The sequence below is a fragment of the Globicephala melas genome, chromosome 2 (assembly GCF_963455315.2).
Source record: "Globicephala melas chromosome 2, mGloMel1.2, whole genome shotgun sequence".
Lineage (NCBI taxonomy): Eukaryota > Metazoa > Chordata > Mammalia > Artiodactyla > Delphinidae > Globicephala > Globicephala melas.
Window position 1 is genome coordinate 73,126,938 of NC_083315.2, and position 24,259 is coordinate 73,151,196.

The window sequence follows — 24,259 nt, forward strand, 5'->3', positions numbered from 1 at the left end:
ATATCACTGCCCAGTCCCCGTATGCATCTAAGTTTTGCAACTCTGACACATTCTATAATCGTTAAAGGGAAATTGGCTTCTTTATTTGCCAAAATGTTTTGGTGATGGATATTAATGCAAAACTGATGTATGTCATAGAAGACTCACCGTGCCAAAAAAAACCCCACAAAAACCTGTCATTTCCTTATTCCTGTGACATTGGTGCTTCTTGGGAGATGTGACCTAGAAATGTTAACACAGACAATGGAAAACTTTTCATTTCAAGGAAGTTGTGTTATAACATCCTCTGTTATATTTAATCGATTTTTAAGTACAGCACTATTATTAGAGAAACTTTGATAAGGACCTTTACTGTTTGAGAATTTGATCTACTCCTCCCCATGGTTCCTCACACAAGGTTATAATCCTTTGGGATATTTCAATTAGTTGCTATGAAGATGACTAAGTTAAGACGAAGAGAGAAGGAAGACTTCACATGGAAAAGAACCAGCAGGTTCTGACTTGAGCACAGACGTCCTTAGTTCACAGAAATAACGGTTGTGTTCTTTAGACGGTTTCTCCACCTCTGTACCCCATAAAACATTTTTAAAGTGAAATTTATATTTCCAGTAAAATCTTTCTCCAAATAGAACAAATTGAATGTTCTTTACGGTTTTTACACAAGCACCTCTTTATGGGTCTAAATTTAAATCCTCAGGAGCAGGGACATTTTAAGCCTGGTCTTTAACCACTGAACAGCATTAAAGGTGTATCACAGCTCTTTTGATTAACAGAGAAACCTCTGAACTAGAAGCCAAGCTGAGCCAGAGCTAGGCTTGATTTTTTTTTTTTTTTTCTTGAACTAGAACAAAAACCTTCCGTTTTTGTCGTGAGATCTTGGTTGACTGAGCCTTAAGCAGAGCTGTAATGAAAGTAAAATTTTCAGAAATGAATAAGGATTTGATTGAAAACTGACATGATACAGTGAAAAATGACCTAGCTTGCTTTAGGTTTGCTTCTACTTTATCATACATACTAGTGAATCTATGCCATTTGCTTGTCGAATGTTCAACCCAGAAATAAACTCACACCGCTTGGCCTAAGTGTGTCCCTTGAACATGGCACTTGGGCTAAATGTGCACTGATACCTGAGTGGAGCCAGAAGTCAGCCGATTTCCCCAGCCCCTCCTTCACCCGCAAATCCCTTTCCTCTTCTACAGCTGTCACCTCCCAGTGAGTCTGAGAGCCCTGTGCCCTCATCCATTCTCCATGTTCTCCTAAACTACGGATTTTTCACACGTAATTGTGGCATTTTTTTCCACGATGAGTAAAACTAACTCATCGCTAGGATTTGCCCCAAACCCAAAACTAAACAAGAATTTCGTTGAAAGGGATATAATGGAGCTCTGATTTTCTGTCCCACTTAGAGGTGCAAAATGGTTTGAGGAGCTAAGAGTAGCGTAAAAGCAGCCAGAGACCTTGCTGCTACTTCTTCAAAGCTCTCTGAAGTTCCCTGACATTTCCTTAGGGGCTTAAGTCCGACTCTTTTCTTTAACTAACTTGACTTCATTTTAGGCTAAATTTTATCATCAGATTTGAAACAAATGAAACCATTTGTGCAATTGGAAAATAACTTGTAAATTAACATATCCTAAGCTCAGTTCTATCTTTCAACAATAGTACCTACTAATCCATTACTGTTAGTGGAAATACATCTGCATTCCTGGCTATGAAATTTTGCCCTTGATGTACGCTTAGTACCTGAATTATACATTCCAGATAAACTACCTAGGTTCCTTTTTAAAAAAAAGCTAACTGGGGAATTCCCTGGCGGTCCAGCGTTAGGACTCAGTGCTTTCACTGCCATGGGCCCAGGTTCCATCCCTGGTCGGGGAACTAAGATCCCACAAGCCGAGCTGCACAGCCAAAAGGAATAAAAAATAAAAAAGCTAACTGCATTTATGACTATAATTAATAACTAAAGCCTTGTACATAAGAGATAACAGATATGTTGGGCAAAGCATGAGACAAGAAGTCAGCTTCTCTGGGTTGTGGTCCTAGCTTTGCTGTAGGTTGTACAACCTAGTATAAGTCATGTTACCTCTGCAACCTGCAGTCTCCCTACCCATGGACTATAAAGATTCAGAGCATAGACTCTGGAGCCAAATTGTGTATGTTTGAATCACTGCCCACTTGCCAGCTATGACACCTTGAAAAGTCACTTAACCTCACTGTGGCTTGGTTTTTTCATCTGTAAAATGGAGATAATACTAGTATCTTCCCCCTAGAGTTGTCGTGAAGATTAAGAAAAAATATTTGTATATATACACAGTATATATATATATAGAGAGAGAGAGAGAGAGAGAAAATGTATATATATAGATGTAGGTAGGTATATTATATTAGTCTGTTATATGAGTCTATGTTATATAGAGTTTACATAGTAACCTCTACCCAAGTGTTAACTTTTATCATCATTGTTAATGTTATTATCTACAAAGTGATGAGAGTTTGGCCCAGATGATACCTAAAGTTCCATACCACTGTGAAAATCTGTGACTTTCTCAGAAGACAGGATTTTCCATCTGAAGTATCTAGACCTTGGCTGTCCTGATGAAGCCATCATAGTTGAGGAGGTGAACTGATTTGCCTGTCACAAAGTGAGTTACCCAACTGAGCTCAGACCAGAAACCAGGTCTCCTAACTCCTAGTTCCAAGGTATTTCACTATTCCAGACTGTTTGTCTGAGAGACCACACTAACTTCTTAGCTTTTACTCAGTCTGACCATATTCTCCTTTGCTGAAATGGAGACTTAAAAACAGCACAGAGTCTAAAATCTTACCCTTGCCAAATCAAGTATGAATTTTGATCAAAGGCAGCTGGTGAGAATGCAGCCACTGCCCTCTACTGGTCATTAGACATTGCATCATTTGTTGTCGCTTCTAAAAGCTGGACTCAAATAGGTAGGGATGGGTGGGGACAATTTTTAGGATGAAGTGAAACAAGAAGATGCTGACCATATTAACTGGAAACAGAGCATGATCTGGAAGAGAATACTGTGAGCTTCTTCCCATTCTTCCCTTCCTAGGATTCTCCCAGCTTCCCTGTGAACACTTTGCCTTCATCATTTCTTTCATATTTACAAAAATTGAATTTACTATGTACACACTTATTTTCTTGTTTCTGATTCCCCATTATTTTGTCTTTATTCCCCTCTTCTCTTCACACACGTCACTGATTCTAAGACATAGACATAATTTCTCTCTCTCAGTTTCTGTCTCCTTTAATTTTTTTCTTTTGTTTATGTTTTATTTTTTATGATATTTACTTATGTTGTTTTCATGCCTGTGTGTTGCCAAGTAGAGCTGTTAAGGTTTATTGTGCTTCAGTGTTTCAGAATCTCTGAGGAGGTTCTAGTCTCGAGCTTTGTTTAGGTGAACCTGCTCTGTTTTCACACAAACAAATCTGATTCTGTTTGACGTAAGCAGTAACAAATTTCCAAACAGACACTCTTACTAGTGTTGCTAAGTTTGCCCTCAGCACCACTGTTTTAAATAACTTTCCTATTATATATTCAAGACCCTGGGAGGGGCATCACTTTGGGGTATGGCTTTGTATTCTTGGAGTCTTCTCAGTTCTTCTTTTAAAATACTTCTTGAGTTGTCCTTCCCTTCCATAACAATTATTAGCAACCTATTTCAAGCTCTTAGTCCCTTACATCTAGATTTCAGCAGCCTTCTAATTGATCCTCCTGCCTCCAGTCCACCAATGACAAAACTGCTTGTTCTGTTTCCCCAAATACAGTGTTCAGCATGTCAGCTCCCTCTTGAGACTCCTGCTGACTCCTTTTGTTAATCAAGTCCATACTCTCAGTCTCAACATTCAGGATCCTTCAGGATGTGGACTCTTCTCTACCCATATTTCTGTTTTGACACCATCACTTTATCACATCTTCCTGTCTCCTGTGGATGCCATATCCATTCTTTCATCTACCATCCCTTGAACGTGGAACTGGTCCACTGCCTCACACACTGGCCTCTGCCTACCAAATCCTCCCCTTCCTTCAGGGGCCAACCCAAATGTTCCTCTTCTGTCAGGAAGCATCCCCTAACTCCCCTCATCTCTCTGACAGCACCTATTATGTTTTTATTTTTCTTTCTCTCCTAGTAGAATTCAACTTCATGCTTTATCGTCTAGTGTCTTGAATTGTCCTTTCAGCATGTATGTACATGTTCACCAGGTTATAAGTCCCTAGAGAAACTTATTTGCCATCTATTTCTTTTAATATCTTCAAATCCGGTACACTTCAGGATAATAAGAACAAATGTTTATGTAGCAGATGCTATGTTATCCTCTCTATTCTAAGTGCTCAACTCACTTAATTTTCACAGATGCCCTATGATAAATAGGAAATTAAGTAGTATTTTCCTCACTTTACAAATAAAGAGACCGAAGCGCAGAGAGGTTAAGTAACTTACCCAAGGTCACATAGCTACTAAGTAGCAGAGCTGAGATTCAAACCCAAGCAGTCTGGGTCCAGAGTCCATCTCATCTCTTAACCACCACACCATATATATATATGTATGTATATATAGTGACATAGTAGGCTTCAGTAATGCTTGTTCTGCCATTTTTGCAGGAAAAACAAAAGAAACACGTAGTTGTTGTCCCCCCAAAAATACCATTTTCTAATTTTTCAAGAGTAATCCTCCACCAGTCAATGTATATGGCAGATCTGTCTTCATAAAAACACCAAGTACAGGTCGTGTCAGTCATTTTTCACACTTCTCTAGGTCAATATTTTCAACTCCAACATTCACTCCCAGACGCTGGTGTAAAGGCACAGAGAAGGTCAGGTCAGGAGAGTCTTTGAAGATGCCAAGCCTTATTGCTAAATGTTGGCTTTGCCTGTCCTTTATCCTCATGTCCCCAAATACAGAATAGTTCCAAATTGCTTACTTAAATATGTCGAGATCATTAAAACTGGTTCAGCCATGTTGCTTTATACTTGTTACTTTTTAAATCAAATATTAAGTAGGGAAAACCCTGAAGAACTTGGCTGTTCATGTTGTGATGTCCTGTTTTCTCCTTAGAACACCTTGCACAGAATATATCTAAATCACATCTGGAAACTTGCCAATACTTGAGAGAAGAGCTCCAGCAGATAACGTGGCAGACCTTTCTGCAGGAGGAGATTGAGAATTACCAAAACAAGGTAGACTGAAGAATTTTACCTAAGATTGAGGCAATGTTGGGAAGGGTGTTTGTGCAGGAGGTTTGAATACAAACAGACCAAAGAATGAATGTTTTTCATCAGATAGCAGATTTCTATTTAAAAATCTTTTTTCCAGAGCTGATCACGTTCTTGGGGCTTTATCACCTTATTGAGATGTCAGTGTGCGAAATTTCAGAAATAGCACACAGATTCTATTGTTCCTATGACTATACACATATGTCCTATCATTTGTCAACAGGGAGCTAGATTAAGGAGCTTCCAAAAGGTTCAAAGAATTGGGATTTTTCCCGATACCACAATGGAAGATTTCACGGTCCAGAAGTTGATGTAAAATAATCTCAGCCTCATGGTTCCGAAGTTAAAAAGGAGGAGTTTAGAGAATATGTGTAAAAAAAAGTTTGGAAGCTATGATTCTAATTCCAGTCTGAATCTAGCAACATGAGGCTGACAAGTAGTACTGCCAGTTAGCTTTTTCTATAAAACAGTCTGATCAACAAATTACCTAAATGGGAGGGCAGGGCTGGAGAAGGAGGACTTTTAATTTTCCATTCTGCCTTTAGTAAAAGAAAATGCTGTGATTTTTCCCAATAATCATAGAAATTCAGGCTTAGGAAGTACTGTAGAGATTATCAAGGTTAATGCTCCCCTTCATTTTACATATGAGGAAACGACCATCCCTTGGCACATAGCTGAGAGTGAAAACATCAGGACTAGACCATGAGTCCTGATTCCTAATTCAGTGTTTCTTCCATCCTGTTGTATTGGTAGAAACAGTCTTAAACTAAGATTGGGGAAATAAGTGAGCAACAAGATGGATCCAGGTCAGCCTGTAACTAAATTGGAGAGTGGGTATATAAAAGGAATTAAACAGGACAGGTTGGGGGAATAGCAGCGCATCACCTTGTTTACCTTTGAGATAGCAGGTAGCACCAGCCACCAGAATTACAAAGGGAAGCAAGAAAGCAGTAAACAGCAGCAAGGTGTGTGAAATGGGATTCAGAGTCAGAAATGCTGGGATTTGAATCCCACCTCCAATACCTCTTAGCTGTGAAACCTCTGTGAGCATTTGTGTCCGTTTATGGGAAATGGAAAAACATTCTTGTGAAAATGAAATGAGACAAGGATGTCATAAAGCACCCAGCTCATAGCAGGTGCACAGTAAATATAACTGACTCCCCTTTTCTTCCCTTCCCCCAGTAAAGTGGTGTGAAATTCCCCAAGGCAAAATAATTGCTTACAAGGAGATTCTACTTTGCTGCTCTCCATGGCCCAGGGTTAAATCAGTGGTGTGAGTTGCTTTCTTGACTCCCGTTTTCATCTTCTGCTGCATGTATGCTCATAACATCTTCCCCCTGTCCCTTTGCCACCAAAATGGTAAGAGAGGAATTGGAGGAGACCAGGAAGAACTTGGAAGCAGTCATTATAACGGGAGTAACTGGCCAACTGATTATTTTTAAATCCTCTAGCTTTTTTGGATCCATTTCCAAAGAAGGATTTTACACGATAGGAACAGTTAAAACAACTGTGTCAAGGGTATGGGTAATGGGGATGTTAATGTGTTTCCCTCTTCAACAGCAGCGGGAGGTAATGTGGCAGTTGTGTGCCATCAAAATTACAGAAGCTATACAGTATGTGGTGGAGTTTGCCAAACGCATTGATGGATTTATGGAACTGTGTCAAAACGATCAAATTGTGCTTCTCAAAGCAGGTATGTGCTTTGCAAGTGAATTTTGAGATCTCTGACTAACCTGCTTTCACCAGCTTATTAAAGAAATGCTTGGTAAGGAAGGTGTCGAGAACAGTTTTTCTCCAAATGATAATAGCTCAGTTTCTCTTAGCAGAAACTGAGAGATTTTTTTTTTTTTAAGGTTTTTGAGCTATTTGTAGGAAACATTCCCTCCATTTTGCTTCTCCTCTGGGTGAAAAGATTAATTTGAAAGACACCTGCATTCCACAGTTTTAACCATCACCCGTGTTTTGTTTCTGTGCCTCAGGTCCTCAGGAGGTTTTGGTAAGCTGTTAGGAAGAAGGCTGTTCGTGGAACTCAGAGAGACATCCCTGGGTTTTTGTTTGTTTTAATAACAGGAGTCCATGTTTTTCTCGCAACTCTGAGATTCTGTATTATTGCAGGACAGAGAAGTGCCCAAGAAGTAATTCATAAATCAGTCTCTCTTCAGTAATACAGGCCTTAGCTTTGGCACAAGTCTTTAATTACTCTAATGAACGCTGCTCTTTTAAATAGAGAGCTAAGGTGACTGAGAGCCTGCTAGTTAAGCCCAGCCCCATTGACTCAGAAAGGGGTCTCTGTGGTCAGAATCAACTCACCAAGACAATAACCCACCCCGTTTCTGCCTTTGCTCAGGTTCTCTGGAGGTGGTATTTATCAGAATGTGCCGTGCCTTTGACTCTCAGAACAATACCGTGTACTTTGATGGGAAATATGCTAGCCCCGACGTCTTCAAATCCTTAGGTAAGGAAATCTCTGGGTGCTTTGTCTTCAAATCAGGACTAAGGGAAAAGATGGGAGTTGGGTGAAAGCTCTTCTTGAACAAAATGGAGATTGGTTTTTTTGGACATAAGAGTTAAAGGATTTTATACCTATGTTACTTTATAGTTAATTGCCGTAGAAAATATACACAGCTCAAATGCTTTTTGTCTATGTTACACATGAGGGTCTAGAGTTTCATTTTATCTAATTGGTAATCGAAGAAATTTATGTTCTATATCCTTCCAGTTCCCTGCCAGATTTTAAGAACCAGGTTTGCAGGGGATATATTATTCAATAAACTAGAGGATGTGATTTGCTACATAAAATCAAGCAAGGAGCTAAAAGTCTGCCCTTCCATACCCGTGAAATAGCAACCGTTAATGAGCTATCAAAGAAAGAAAGTATAGCTAAGTGAAACTGTGACATATACTTTAAAAGTAAATTATTTTAGATTTCTGTAATTTAAAGTAAGACAAAGTCATTAAGAAGAATGGGACGGTATCCAAGATATGTTGTTAAGTGATTTTAAAAACAATTAAATGACGGAAGGTATGTATACTTGAGAAGAGCCCGTTGACACTTTGTTTTATTTATTTATTTTTGGCTGCGTTGGGTCTTCGTTGCTGCGCTCAGGCTTTCTCTAGTTGCGAGGAGCAGGGGCTACTCTTCCTTACGATGCGCGGGCTTCTCATTGCAGTGGCTTCTCTTGTGGCAGAGCACAGGCTCTAGGCGCGCAGGCTTCAGTAGTTGTGGCACGCAGCTCAATAGTTGCGGCACGCGGGCTCAGTAGTTGCGGCACACAGGCTCGAGGGCGCAGGCTCAGTAGTTGTGATGCATGGGCTTAGTTGCTCCATGGCATGTGGGATCTTCCCAGACTAGGGCTCAAACCCATGTCCCCTGCATTGGGGGGGGGGGGACCACTTAACCACTGCGCCACCAGGGAAGTCCCTAGCCTGTTGACATTTAACTATATGTACATAATATGGAAATCTGAAAGAACAGACCCCAACTTAACCAGCTTTGTGGGGGTGGGTTTTTATTTTATGGGACTTTCACATTCTGTGTTTTCAGTTCTGTAATAGTTAAAATAGGGACTTCCCTGGCGGTCCAGTTGTGAAGACTCTGTGCTTCCAGTGCAGGGGGCATGGGTTCAATCCCTGGTCAGGGAAGTAAGATCCCACATGCCATGTGACACGGCCAAAAACAAAAAAAATTATAATGGTTTTACCACCATAATATGTCACTTGTTTTCATTTTTAAGCGTGTTGTACATAGAATAGAGTAGAAAACAAAAAAATGAGTGACGTTAACATTTCAGTTAGATTATAGCTGTTAGACTCTGTTGGTTAAGAGTGTGGGCTCTGAAGTCAGGTAGCTGGCTTTGAATCTCAGGCTGTCACTTCCTACTTGTGGAACCTTCAGCACATTCCTTTTCTTTCCAAGTCCATTTCCTTGCCTTTAAAATGGGGATAGTAACAATAATACCTCCCTCATAGGGCTGTTGTGAAATAGTAGAATCCCCAAAGAATCCTCTCAGAGCAGCACCTATCACAGTAATCACACAACAGAAGTTCACTCTCATTATTGCAGATGATGATGATGGTGGCGATGTTGGTGGTAATGGTGATGGTGGCTAAACTGATTTTTCTTTTAACATTTGAAAGTATTAAACTATAGAAATGTTATTACTATTCCCTCTGATCTTCAACTGCTACATCCCTCTTCACCTTCTTCCATATTTTTCTCCTAGGTAATAACCAAACTCCTAACCTGTCTTTAATTTTGGCAGGTTGTGAAGACTTTATTAGCTTTGTATTTGAATTTGGAAAGAGTTTATGTTCTATGCACCTGACTGAAGATGAAATTGCATTGTTTTCTGCATTTGTCCTGATGTCAGCAGGTAAGATAACCAAATACAATGGTTTTTAAATTGTCCAGGTAAAGAATTTCTACAAGTACATAACTTACAATGGCTATAGACTATTCAGAGGGACTGCCACCCTTATTAAGTCTAATTTTAAGTTTTTCAGACAACAGTCCCCTGCTACACACATACATATACATGTACGCTTCTAAGAAGACCTCATGCCATTCTGATAAAATCTTAAGAAATGAGAATTGAATAAAATCCCATCTACAGTTAACCTCCTGCTACCAAGAGAAATGCTGTGGTAGAGTAGGTGTGCCCTTTTCAACACCGATCTCCAAGATAACATGGTTTTTAAAACATTCTGCTTTTTAAAGAAAATCCATTTGGATGTCATCCACAAGCCTATCTGAATTTAATGTATGTTTTCAACCAGTACTGCCTCTTGGTGATAATCACTTTTGCAAATTTGCTATCTTTGTTTTGGAATTCTTAAACATAAAGACTTTATCCTAAATTAACAATCCTAATTCATTTGGCACTCTCTTGACAATTTCAGTTGCCTTGGACTATAAGGCAATTTTCATATTTGCCAGAAAGACTTAGCAGGATTGATATGAGTATGTCATTCAGAAACATAACTATTAGAAAGGCTTAAGGGCCATGGTGGTTTCATTTGCACTCGCCCGAGCATGGCCTTAGATTTAAATGGCTGTCTTTTTGGAAAGGGAGGATCCTTCCTTCTTTCAAGTGTCAGTAAAGATGGAAAGGCTTAACACTCTGTTTTGTAACTGTCCTAGATCAGTTTTTCACTCCTTTAGGAGCAAATTTTGAAAGAGGGGTGAAAGTGGCCTGTTAGTCCCTGACTCTGCAGTGTGGTGTAATAATCTGTATCTAGGAGTCAGGAGGAGTTGGGGTGTTCTGACACCATGTTGGAAGAATACTCAGGAGTATGGTTTTTCATATTTAGATCGCTCATGGCTGCAGGAAAAGGTCAAAATTGAAAAGCTGCAACAGAAAATTCAGCTAGCTCTTCAACACGTCCTACAGAAGAATCACCGAGAAGATGGAATACTAACAAAGGTGAGAGCCAAAGGTTTCCAACTGACAAGGCTGAATTATCCCTTGCCCGGATCACGCCAGCCACCTTCATAAGTCATGCCACCAGACCCCAAAAATATCAGTAAGCAATGGCCTACTGAGAAGAGAGAAGTATCCTCATTTCAAAAAATTATCTTGGGCCAATATTCAAGTTAAATTCTATTTATTATCATTGGTTATAAAGTATCCTGGAATAATAGAGCAATGATAGAGTTTTTTTAAAGCATTAATTCATTCTGAAAAATCCTCCACCTATCCCATCAAAGATGGACAGAAGGCAGAGTTAATGTTCTGCCGTGATATAAACTAGAGAATTTAGAATTTAAATCTTTGATTTTAGAAAGACGAAGTTATGAAGGACTAAAACAATAGAATTAATCTAATATTAGTTCTAGTTCCATTAAAGTCATTAGTAATCAACAATAAATGACTTTTGTATTTTCTTCATCAATTTCTCATTACTACCCTGTATTCAAAGCATAGGGTTTCATTTTTGCTAATTACTGTCTTAATAAAAATATAATTAGGATGTCAATTTAAAATATGATAATGTCCTTCAGTGATAGTGCTAGTAGTATGTATTTGGTCTTAGAAAAATCAGCCCTATTCTTTCTTGGATTATTTTGTGTGTTCTATTGTTCCAGAAGATGATTTGAAAGGTTTGGATTTTTCTTCCTGTCCGTTTTCTTTCTTTTCTCCTGATAGCTAGGTTAGGTCAGAAAGGGGAAGCTGGGGGGTTAAATGCGGTTTTGTTTTTGATTTTGCCCCTGTTAAATGAGACACTGAGGCAGGATTGGGAAAGAGAAGGAAAAAGAACTTTTCTCCATCTTCTTGCCCCAGTGCAAGGGTACCATTAGGGTCTTTGATTATAGAGAGCACCTAACACCTGGCCAAGATCGATGCTCTGGTGAAAATGTTTCTTAGGATTATTCTGGGTGGAGATAATAAATATTTTGTGCTGTTCAGTGCTTTAGAGTTTAAAAAGCATTTTTGCAAGTCATGTTATTATACTCAACAGGTAAATAGTCAATGCTGAGACTTCCACCAGGCCTGCTGACTATTTTGTTTGTTTGTTTTCCAGTCAGGGCCTTTTGCTCAGACCCAGAATTGCTTTGTTCTAGGCAGAGCTCTTTCTCCAGAAGAAACCTGTTGTCACTGGAGTCGACTAGTACTCATTTTGCATAAAATATGTAGGGGATGCCATCATCTCTAGTTGCAGTGACCTCACCTACCGGTGGCTGTCCCCTTGCCCACTTCTCTATTACCACATGTCTTCCTTTTCCCCAGTGCTAGAGGGCGGGGTTCAGGATGGTAGAGCAAAAAGCATGTTTGAATAGGAGGAGGAGGTGAGACACTTGGGTTCTTTTGCTTATGAACATGTTTTGGGGTTATAAATTATTTGTCTTCAAAATCATATTTAATGTATACCTGGTATTCTGTGATATGACTATATCATCATTTATTTTTACCCCTCCTCTATTACTAGACGTTTAAGTTGCTTCAAGTGTGTCTCACCGTTGTAAACAATGTTGAAGATGATCCAGATGCCCTGATTTTTGATTCTCACGTCTCTTCTCTCCTGACCCTATGTCCTTTCTTCCACTTACAGTTAATATGCAAGGTGTCTACATTAAGAGCCTTATGTGGACGACATACAGAAAAGCTAATGGCGTTTAAAGCAATATACCCAGACATTGTGCGACTTCATTTTCCTCCATTATACAAGGAATTGTTCACTTCAGAATTTGAGCCAGCAATGCAGATTGATGGGTAAATGTATCACCTAAGCACTTCTAGAATGTCTGAAGTCCAAACAATGAAAAACAAACAAACAAACAAATTAACCGAGACACTTTATATGGCCCTGCACAGACCTGGAGCGCCAACACACTGCACATCCTTTGGTGATCGGGGTCAGGCAAAGGAGGGGAAACAATGAAAACAAATAAAAGTTGAACTTGTTTTTCTCATGCATATGATTTCCATTATGCCTACAGATATGGACCCTTTTTCTGTCTCGACTTCTTGATCATTGACCTCTGTTTACAACAGAAGGCGGGTACTAAAGTCAGAGGATGTCCTTTTTTTGTAGCTCACTGCCCACAGACTTTCTACATCTGTCGGTAACAACAGAGAGTCCAGCACTAATCGGTGACTGGTGTGCATAGCGGAGGTTGCGGCATTACTTTGCACAACTTGCTCTTTGTCTCATGAAGGAAGTTTTTATTTTTTCACCGATTATTGCCAGTCAGCAGGATGGCACGAAAAGGGTCCATAGCACTAGCAACAATAGCATTATAATATATTACAGGGTAAATGGGCATGAAGACTATATATAGCTAAAAGAGATATTGTTTATATATTGTTTTAATTAATATAAAATGTAGTTACTGGTGTAGCTTTTCCTGTTGAATTGATAAGGCACTTTCATTTTGCACCTTTTTTCTTTAAATTAAATGCTAGCGTGTTCACTGTCGTGTCGCATGTGCACCAGAAACACAAGTTTAACTGAGAAGGCTTGGAAGGTACGTCGGGAGGTATTTATGCTGCTGTTTACACAATTACTTTTAAAAGACTGGCTGGTCATATCTAGAAATCACGCTGTTGGATTAATTTTTTTTTTTTTACACGTGAATTTGGAATTAGAAACAGAACTCTCCCTAAATTGTACTTTGCTTTTGGGTCAGTTTAAGGATAGATGTGTTTATGCTTCATACAAAGTTGAGTGAGTGATTGATTGGTGCTGTGGACTTACACCCTCACGCACAGTATTTTTTAAAAGCTTTTGAAAATGCCACCTCATTGAGGCAGGGGAAGGGAGGCTTATTTTGCACAGCTGCGTAGTTATATAGACTCAGCCTCAACTTGGAGTTCTTATGCTTTAAGAACAGATCAGTAACCAGAATATTTATCAGAATCTAGCTTTTATTAGAAGAAGGACCCAAAGATTATATCTGGAGCAAATGCACACTCCCCATGTGAAAACATGAAGCATTTACTTTGTGAATGTTTATGTTCTTGGTATAATCTAGGAACCCTGAGAGTTTATCTCAGAGTGAATGGTTTCTAGACTAACTGCCTCTAGATGGTGTCATTCTAGAACACTGTTCTCCATATTTCATAGTCAATGGATAGGAGGGCAAAGGAGGCGTGCGATGTTGAACCAGTTTCTCTTATTTAAGTATTAAATATTTTAAGCCTTTAAAGTGAAGTCGATGCAAGCTGCAAACATTTACTTTTGTATTTATCTTCACTAGAAAACTGTGGACTGTAATTTATTTTATTAAATCTTTAGAAGATTGTTTGGCTTTTGTGTTCAGGTGAGAAATATTGAGTTGTTTTTGTTTAATTTTGTGGCTTTTTTTTTTAACAATTCCCAGTGGGGGAAGGGAGAAGGAACAGTCTGTTAGACAAGTGTGCATATTTTAAAATAGGTGACCTTTGGGGATGTAGGCATTTAGATGATGATTTTAGTCACACTCGGAGTGGGATTCAAACTTCTGGTCTGCCATCAAAGACCATGTTTGTATAGAAAAGAGAACATTTCCCATAGTGTAAAGGTGGGAGTTTCCAAGCAGCCCGGTTACAGCGAAGAAAGCATCTCCCCTACCACCAGGGTCCCTTCCAAATCTTCTGCAGGAATTCGGCTCCTGCTGTCGTGCTGGGTCATCAAGCACGAGTTTCCCAGAGCCCTCCACTCTGTTTTTAACTCCACTGGCTTTCTGAATTGTTTCCTGAGGGACTTGGAAACAGGGACGGGATTATTCACACCGAAGTGTGTATGAAGCCTAAATGACATCTAAAAAATTGTTTTTTCAAAAATATAGTAAGGGTTTCACCATAAACAGAAGACGAGAGTAATATTTACTTAAATTTCTTACAAGCATATAAAACTTTATGGGACTTTATATAGAGAGGTAACTATCAGCATATAGTATTTATATTTGGGCAAGAAGGGTTAAATCAAATTTTTTATTTAAATAAGCATAGTTCCTTGAAAGATCAATAGTATTTATACTCTGAAAAGAGTACCAAGCTTAGTTCGGTTATTTATTTATCCATTTTTTTTTCCTGTTGTTTCTCCTTTGGGGGGAAATGGTGTGTTTTTATTTTGGTTTTGGTTTGTTTTTTCTTTTTTTTTGTCATTCTGATTCACTAAATTTCGGGATGGTTTTATTAAAGTTTATTAACTTCTTTTTAACCAAAGCTTTCTGAATATGACCAGCCTCAGGTGCTAGCGCATTAAAGAGCAACTAAACCTAATTCCAGTGTCCATTTGTGAAATGATGAGAGCTAATTGAACTTCTCTGAGGGTGAGAGAGAACACAATGTTGAACTTAAATTCCTTTTCCCAGAAAGGATTTTGCATGTACCTAATGCAAAAAAAAAAAAAAAAAATGCTCTAATCTCAGTAATAGTCACACCGTGGTGACATTGCTTTTAGAGTAAACCAAGATACATTGACATGATGCTGCTACTAGGTCTTTGTGAAAGAAATACAGGGTGTGAGACTTTAAGACTAAGTACATCGACAGTGTAGGAACAGAGTAGAGAGTAATAGAGGCGTGCTAGGTGAAATGAGGGAACAACTATTATTCGGATCGAAGTTGGGATCTGAAGTTAAATAATAATCTCTTGAAAAAAATATGAGGTACAGAGAAGGATGTGAAAAACTTTGTATTTTTATTTTCTTCCTTATTATAGAAACACCTGTGTGATGACACAAAATACTTGGTGATATAGAACAATTATTATTAATCGTTCTTACAATTAAAATTTCCTAATCTTAAATGTCCAATAGTCTTTTAAAGATTGGAATCACATCATTGTTATCCCGGCTGCTGTAATGCCTTTTATACAATATTTTAACATAGGGTAAATAAGGCTTTTGCACAGAGCCTGAATACCTTCGGTTACAGTGGTGTCCAAATGATTGCATTATATTGTGAAGAAACTGGCCGTGGTCACAATGAAATCAAAAGTGCAGGTGAAAGTGCTTTTGGGGGCAGTTTGCAAATTGCGGTTAAAGCTACGGATTTTTTTTTTTTTTTTTTAAGTGTTCAGCATCCCAATTTGCTTTAAAGGTGTGGGTTTTTTTTTTAAGTCTTCAGCATCCTAATTCACCCTTTCTAACTTAAAGAAAACATGACTTAAGACACTGCTTCTAAGTTTGGTTGTTCTTTATAGTGTGGATATTCAGATCTCTGTGAGTGTATGGGGGTGGGCTGAGGGTCAGATGAGGAGGGAGCGTGTGTGTGTGTGTGTGTGTGTGTGTGTGTGTGTTTATGTCTGTGTGTATGGTTTTCGTGTGTATGATGTGTGTGTGTGTCGAACCGCTTCTAGGCTACTAAGTGTCAATGGAAAAGAAAATGTATTCAAAATACTTAAATCAAAACTAGAAGATGGAAAAAAAAGATTTATTCTCTACAAAGCCTTGTCTGGACCACTTTAGAGAGACTTCTATTTTTTTAACCCTTCTATAAATATTTGATGGCACTTGAAATATTCCTGCAATAAAATGTGATTTGTGTAAAGAAAAAAAAAAAGATTTTGTAATGTGAAACAAAGAAAGAAAGTAATGTAATTTTCTAAAAAAAAAAATACAAACAAACAAACTTTGTATTATTTTCTTGATGGAATTTGTCTATCTGTCTTTGGAAAACTTTTTATTTCATTGAATGTGCCATAGTAGAAATACGTGTTTTTAGTTTTAGACTTAAGGAATAGCTGTTTGTGTTCCGACATTCCAAACTGCAAAACAACCTAGTAGAATCTTTAATGAAAAGGTTTAAGTAGGATGTAAGCTTCTCTCATTGTTGCTTTTTTGCACATGTTCTTCATTCCTCTCTAGTGCAATATGTACATAGAGCACTTGCGGGTGTACCTTGATCCCTCAGGGAAAAATACATATTTGTACAGTTTTTTTTGGTTTTGTTTCTTGTTTTGTTTTTTGTGGGTTTTTTGCCTTTTGGTTTTGGCTAAGGAATGTCGACTGAATCACTTGTTATTGTTGAGGGGCAGCCAGATAATAATCCTAAAGCCACTGTTTCAAACATTGATTGTTTAAATCATGTGTCCTTCCAGTGCTATTATTTGAAGATAATAATAATAAAAAGTTATTTTCTGACAGTTCTTTGTGCTGATTGGTGAAAGAAAAGGGTAAATAAGCACCTTACAATTGACTTACTGTGAATGACAATCCATCTTGATATCAACAATAGAAGCCCTATCACTTTGGAGTTGGGGTTAAGAGTCAGAAACAATGTGCTCAGGGATCTTCTAAAACTCTTAAAACAGGGTGGCCAGTACTACTGGGACAAAATTGTGTTTTGTATTGTTAATAATAATGATAATACTATCCCTCCAAGGCACAAGTGAACTGTGTAGAACTGCGCGTGTGTATAAACTTCACTGTTGTTCATTTTGTTTTGTTCAGAATGTATGCGTTCTTCAGTCTTGTATGCTTAAAAACATTGAATAACTTCCAAAGCAGTACAAAGTGATGCCAGTATGTTCAAAAGATAAATTAATAGGTCATATATCAACAAAGAGCATCATTCAGAGTACAGTCCTGCCTACTCCACTTACCATTTCTCTAATAATTAAAATATTCTTGATAAATATATTTATAGCATTATATGTTAAAAACTATTATTCCAAATCCTATATAGCATGGATAAAAATTTTTTAAAGCAGTAATGAGAGCCCTACCTATCAGTGCAGTGAGAGAGGTAAAAGATGAAACATTGTGGGTTTTTTTCCCCAAATACCAGCAGATAACTCCCATTTTCATCATGTTCTCCTCTAGAAATAAACCAAAAAAATCTCTTTATGTAACACGATTCTTCTACTTACCGCATTTGTAATCTGTACGAGAGCTAATGTTTAAAGACAAACAAAACCCACCAGTGTAACAGCAATGTGAGCCAGCTTTTAGTGTTACATTTTACATTTTTGAAACATTTTGGAAGTAATATTTCGATATATTACTTTCCATAAGGTCAATGAACATCACTGTAATTGTTGGCTTTGGTTCTTGCACACCTAGAATATACTTTCAGAAGAAGCTTTACATGTTTTCTTACCACCATGGAAAAGCAAAATTTGGGATAACTTTCCATGTGTTTAGATTAAAAAGAAACCATCACTTTGTTTTGATGATAAAGACTAGGGGAAATGGCAGATATCTCTCTCTCTCTCTCTCTCTATCTATATATACACACACAGACATTATTGACATACATATTATAACATTTGGTTGCCACTTCTTACTTACAAAGATATGACACAGCAGAACCCCATAAAAACAACTTTATACTGTGGATCAAATTATATGCCTATAAATGCAATTGCAACAGTAAATCTTCATCTGTTACTAAAAGTCTGTGATATGGATCTTAATTGTATTCCCAAAACAGTAGTATTGTTAAAGAGGTTCCACCAGATTGGACAAAAGAGACCTTCCTATTACTGTTTATTCTTAAGAAAAGAGCAGGCTGGCAAGCAATTTCTTTACAAAGCAGTTGGTTTCACTTTTGGGTCTGTTTGCTTGTTTGTGTAATTGTGATCATTTTTGTCAGGCTCTCAGTACAGCTTTTAAAATAATCCAGAAGCCTGGCTTCATACCAAGGAGACATCGTAGATGGGGGGAGAATCTCCATGTTTAACCAGACCTTCAGAACTTAGAGCAATAAATACATTCAGTCATTTATTTATTTATAAATGAATGACAGAATATTCAGTCCAAATAGAAACAATGTTTTTTCAGCAATGCAACATAACATGGAGTCTTATGTTAAGAAGGTGAATATGAGAATATTAAGTAGATGCCTAGAAAATCCATGTTTGCTGTTGACATTTAGTGTGTTTGCCACATTAGTAACATCACACTTCTTTTTCCCTTCTAAGAACTGATGAAAGATCTCTTGCTGTTAGCTTTGACATGCTGCACGTGCCATTATGTTGTTCTCTAAGAGCAACTAAATTCTTTGCAGTATTCGTGTGTGATTCCGTTCTCCCTCGTTATTACTTTAATGTGGATGAATACTATCTCTAGGAACTTGGTTATCATTGAACAGATTGCATATGTAAATGCAGATAATTCTTGAGCAATATAGTGAATCTGATTTCACACACACACACAAAATCCATATGTACTGTACACATCTTCCTGAATCCAAAACTCTCTCCTTATCCACAATGGTTTGAAATCTCATATAAAACAGTGGTAAATTTTTAAACATTAGGACATTAGCTGGCTGCTTCTTTAAATGTACCTGTATTGTCTGCCTGCTCCTTTTGTGGAGATGTGTTTTTGTATTGGATGTTTGGGCCAATGGGAGGCTTCAAGCTACAACATATTTTCCCAGTTTAAATATATTTAACATACGACAAACCCCAGACAAGGCTTTTAATATGTATAAAGAACTGCAGTGTTAGGTGGTTTATTTGCAAACCGTTTTCAATGTTGTCCATTTTTATGGCACCTTTAACAATATTCTTGTTTCCAAAGTACAAAAAAAAAAAAAAAATAGGTTAAATAATCTAGCCATAACTGAATGTCAAGCAATAAAACAAATGACTTCTGTGCATAGACTTAAAAAAATACAAATTTTAGACATCTGCATGTAAATGCAATCTCTTGTTTACTGCTTTCTTCAACTTGAGCAATTGATTCCTTATTTACTATTAACTTAAGAACTTGTAATGGCCTGTAAACATTTTCTCTCTTACTCTTCTTTCAAATTTACCTTCGTCCCTGCTTTTGAGTCATAATATTTAATGTTGTTCTGCACATCTCTATACAGTTAACTTTTTGGCTTTCATTCTGTATAGATAAGAAAATGTTATATTATAAACAGCCTACTCAGTGCAAATATTTATCTGTTTATCAAATCCACAATATGCTGTATGATACTGGTTTTACTATATAATCTATTTTAGACATAGCTGTTTAGAACTAGAGTGTGCTATTTTTGTGTTTTTCTGATGTGTGGTGCTAGATAAGTTACTTTTGTGAACAAACAAACAAAAAAAACCCCTTTTATTCCTAGACAATACCACCTTTGGGTCTTGTTAATTTCACTGAGTATAACTATATATTTGTGTATATATATATACATATATATATATACACACACACATATATATATATATATATATATATATATATATATATATATATCTACCTGTGCCCAACTGGCAGCTGTATCAGAGTGCTGGATTTGGGACATGCTTTTCTCTTTAAATACATAATATCATTATATAAATTATTCTAGAGTGTATTTAATTAGGATAAAATTACTTCCTTAGTATGGATATTTGACATCTATAGGGTGAATTTGTTCGTAAATATGGATATATAAAAACGTATTAGCACTTACTTTATGTTTGCTACTTGGCTTTATACCATATCTCCTAAGCTGAAAATAATTTGCCAGGCCTTCAAGGTCCTAAAGAAACACTCTAGTTTAATGGAGTAATATTTTTTTTTCTTACTAAGGCACCTTATTATTGGCACCTGGCAGAGTTATGTATTAGCTCCTATTATAGATAATAGGCACTTATATAAAGTATCCTTGGTGGCTTGATGGCAGAATAAACCTTTCCCCTCCTACCTGAGCCATGAGAAGTATATAGACGTCCGCTATCATGGCAGAACATTGACCATAAAGCAACTTTGACAAGGGGTGTTCCGTGTTAACATGACCTCAACCAGTTCCATGAACTGAGTGAAGGACCTTCATTTTAAAAGTCATTTAATAATGAGCTTAGTTAAACTCTTTCACCTGTTCTTCCAAGACCTATCGGCATTGTTAAAAAATCAAAGTATATCAAATATCTAACTAAGGATGTAGTTAACCTTATTAAATATTGATTAGAATTGTTCTGTAATATTACTGAATTTGTAAGATCTTTAGCAAAGATTTTTGAGCAATTTATAAATATAGAGCAAATGTTTCTGTTTATTGCACTTTTTGTAATTGAAGGTGATAAATCCTCAAGCCATGGTTATTGGCTTCCATGCACTGAATATTTACCCACAATTCTAGACATTTTCCATTTTTATGGAAGAGTTGCTGTTACCTTAATTATAAATGCAATCATGTGGTTAATGAGAGCTAATGCTAATAGTTAACCTTCTAAAGTGAATTGGCTACAGTTTAGGGAGAAATCTCTTTTAATACAAATCATGTCATTCCTTATTGCTTCGCTTCGAAAGGAATTGAAACCTTTTTTTTTTTTTAAAGCACCATTTAGTATCCTAAGCTTCCTGAGGATAGAGATTATATCTCTTTGTGTCTGCACAATGGCCAGAACATGTCAGCATTTGATCATTGTTAAATGACAAAAAGTATGCCCCAATTCAGACTTTTTTCCTGGGTTGTTTTGGAAAATTTATAAAGTATGCCAAGCCTTATGGTTAAAACTTTCTTCTACAACTAAGTATTAAAGCCACATTTTAAAAGACCACATGAAATGCTGATTCTAATTGTGTGTAGGTCTTGAGGATTAAGCACACAAATTTCACAAAACTCTGTGAGTAACAAACTCAGCCTTCTGTAAATATACATGCAAGTTTGGAAACAGTAATACTGTACCTATAAATATATGCTGTCTGTTTTGTGTACAGTATGTAAAAACTCTTTTTCTGCCACACTAAAAATGCAAGCCATTTATGGGAATCCTAAAAATAGTGTTGTACTAAAACTTTGCTAATGATCTTTATTAGAGGATCATCCAACTTTTCACTTACATTGGGTTTTCTTTTCAATTCACTCTTACAGTAGTCTGCTTATTTCCAGCTGTTTGTTATTTTATTGAGTCCTGAATTAAAAAAAATATTTTGATTCATTTTGTACATACAAGCTGTAAAAAAAGAGAGATTTAATGTTGTCTTTTAAATACTCCGATTTTCATTCTAATATGAATGTTGTTATATTGTACTTAGAAACTGTACCTTTAATATTACATTACCTTTATTAAAAGTGCATTGAACACATCAATTTTAGATGTGCTTTATGTACTGTTATCCTATAATAAAATTTCAGCTTCTAATGGAACACTTGCCTTGTTTTTCTTCTTTTTTCTTGGTTCTTGAGTTGCATTGTACAGTTTTCTAACTTACATCTTGTCTCCAGAGAATGGAGTAGTAGAACCTTGCTACTCAAAGTGTGGTCCACAGACCAGTAGCACTGGCATCACCCGCGACCTTGACCTTGTTAGAAATGCAAAATCCTAGGCACCACCCCAGACCTGCTAAATCAGAATGTGCATTTTCACAAGATCCCCAGGTGATTGGTTTACTTATTAAGGTTTGGGAAGCACTGGTGTATAGTGTAGTACTTTAAAAAATATAATTCATTTCTATTTTGCAGGGGACAAAACACATATACAAGGATCAAACTACCCTTTGATCAGAAAAGGGAGAGAAAGAAACTTCAACTTGTGAGTTAACGTCTATTGATTGATAGTAGCTGCCAGAAATGCAGAATTGAGGATTCTTAAAGGAGGGCCATGACTGATCAGTGATACCTGTCCTGAGTGCAGAAGGGGAGAAATCCTGAATGCACACCACACTTTGTCATTTTTGCTTTAGAAATCGTTAAAATAGAATGTCAGAATAATGCCAAAGACTTTAATGATGCCAAAGACTTTAAAAATCTGGCTTTACTGGGCTGTCATTGTACCATCCCAGCCCCACCCCCTTCTCTTGAGTAGATCAGATAAGAGTAAACTAACAGGGTTAACATCAGCTAAATATCACACTATTTTAATGATGCAAAACCTCATCATAAATTATTTCCAAAGTAATCTCAAGGACATTCAAATTATAAAATATTCAGAAGTCAGAACAAAGGCAACTGAGTTGGGCTTTTCCTCCACCCACATTCTATAGTACCTAAGCGTCTCTTGCACTTTATAAAATAAATATTTGAAATGATCCCAAAAGTCATTGCGTATAACAAATGTCATGAATCACATTGATGGATCCCCAGCTTTTCTGAAGGCAAGCCTAGAGTCCCAAGAGTGGCAGAAGCCTCTTCCTAGATTAACAGGCACTCTATCCTGGCCCTGTACCACCAGTTGTGAGCTGGAGAAAAATCCCGTTTTTTGCTAATGTCATTTATCTATGATGTAAGGAGCTAACAAACTAGTGTTTGTGTGTTTACTTTGATTCTGGATTTTTTTCTCTCCTTTGAAGGGGAAATATTGACTCTAGTAAGGTATAGTCATGTCTCAGTAATCCATTTGTTGTTTATCTGCTTGATAGACTTCTCAAACAGTATTTTTAATTCCAGAATGATTTCTTTGTGGGGGGAAGTTGCTTCAACTATGAATTGTTCTGTGCTTAGAGAACAAAAATTAATTTTAGCCTCACAATTAATTATGATAGTCACCTCCTAACAAGTCTCACATCCATCCTCTACCATTCTCTCTTTACCCCTCCCATAAAATGCACACTTTATTGTAAAGACAAATATAAATAATTATTTAGTTATCCACTTGGAATTATTTCTGCTATCATTACCTTCTCTCTGTGGGATAGTTAGGTGCTACCTGTAAAAGACCAGCATTCATAAAGAGGGTGTGGAGAAAAGGAAACCCTCCTACACTGGTGAGCATGTAAATTGGTGCAGCCACTGTGGAAAACAGTACGGAGTTTTCTTAAAAAACTAAAAATAGAGTTGCCATGTGATTCAGCAGTCCCACTCCTGGGCATATATCTGGAGGAAACTCTAATTCAAAAAGATACATGCATCCCAACATTCATAGCAGCACTATTTACAATAGCCAAGACGTGGAAGCAACCTAAATGTCCACTGTCAGATGAATGGATAAAGAAGATGTGGTATATATCTAATGGAATACTATTCAGCCATAAAAAAGAATTAAATAATGTCATTTGCAGCAACATGGATGAACCTAGAGATTATCATATTAAGTGAAATAAGTCAGAGAAAGACAAATACCATATGATGTCACTTATATGTGGAATCTAAAATATGATACAAATGAACTTACTTACAAAACAGAAACAGAGTCACAGACATAGAAGACAAATTTATGGTTACCAAAGAGGAAAGAGGGTGGGGGAGGGATAAATTAGGAGTTTGGGATTAGCAATTACAAACTACCGTATATAAAATACATAAACAATAAGATTCTACTGAATAGCACAGGAAACTATATTCGATATCTGTAATAAACCACAATGGAAAAGAATATGAAAAAGAATATATATATTTATTTATTTATAACTGAATCACTTTGCTTTACACCAGAAACTAACACAGCATTATAAATCAACTATACTTCTATTTAAAAAAATTTTAAAAGAAGACCAGCATTCAGATGAACAGTTATTTCTGGGTCTTTTTTTAGCCCAGGGACAATCTTATACAGAATACAACAAAATATGCTATAGAAATTATCATCTTCTGAGTAGAAAAATTTGAATACTTTAGCCGTTCTGTTCTGACACAGTATATCCCAAACACAGCATAGCCAGTATTTTTCTGGTTTTCAGGAGTAATAATAATTCCTCCCCACTTGAAATACCATTTATTGCTGAAAAGCCTGATT

At 37.0% G+C, this 24,259-nt stretch overlaps 1 protein-coding gene across 1 annotated transcript in view; it reads left to right on the plus strand.

The window, feature by feature from the left end:
* The window catches only part of RORA (RAR related orphan receptor A), a 101,062-nt gene extending 80,141 nt beyond the window's left edge, over positions 1-20,921 (plus strand). The window contains exons 5-10 of the mRNA XM_030878885.2: positions 5,074-5,195; positions 6,792-6,924; positions 7,579-7,686; positions 9,494-9,604; positions 10,542-10,654; positions 12,282-20,921. Of these exons, the coding sequence (XP_030734745.1) occupies positions 5,074-5,195; positions 6,792-6,924; positions 7,579-7,686; positions 9,494-9,604; positions 10,542-10,654; positions 12,282-12,446 (752 nt within the window). The 3' untranslated portion in view covers positions 12,447-20,921. The remainder of the gene's footprint in view (positions 1-5,073; positions 5,196-6,791; positions 6,925-7,578; positions 7,687-9,493; positions 9,605-10,541; positions 10,655-12,281) is intronic.
* The last annotated feature ends 3,338 nt before the right edge of the window (positions 20,922-24,259 follow it).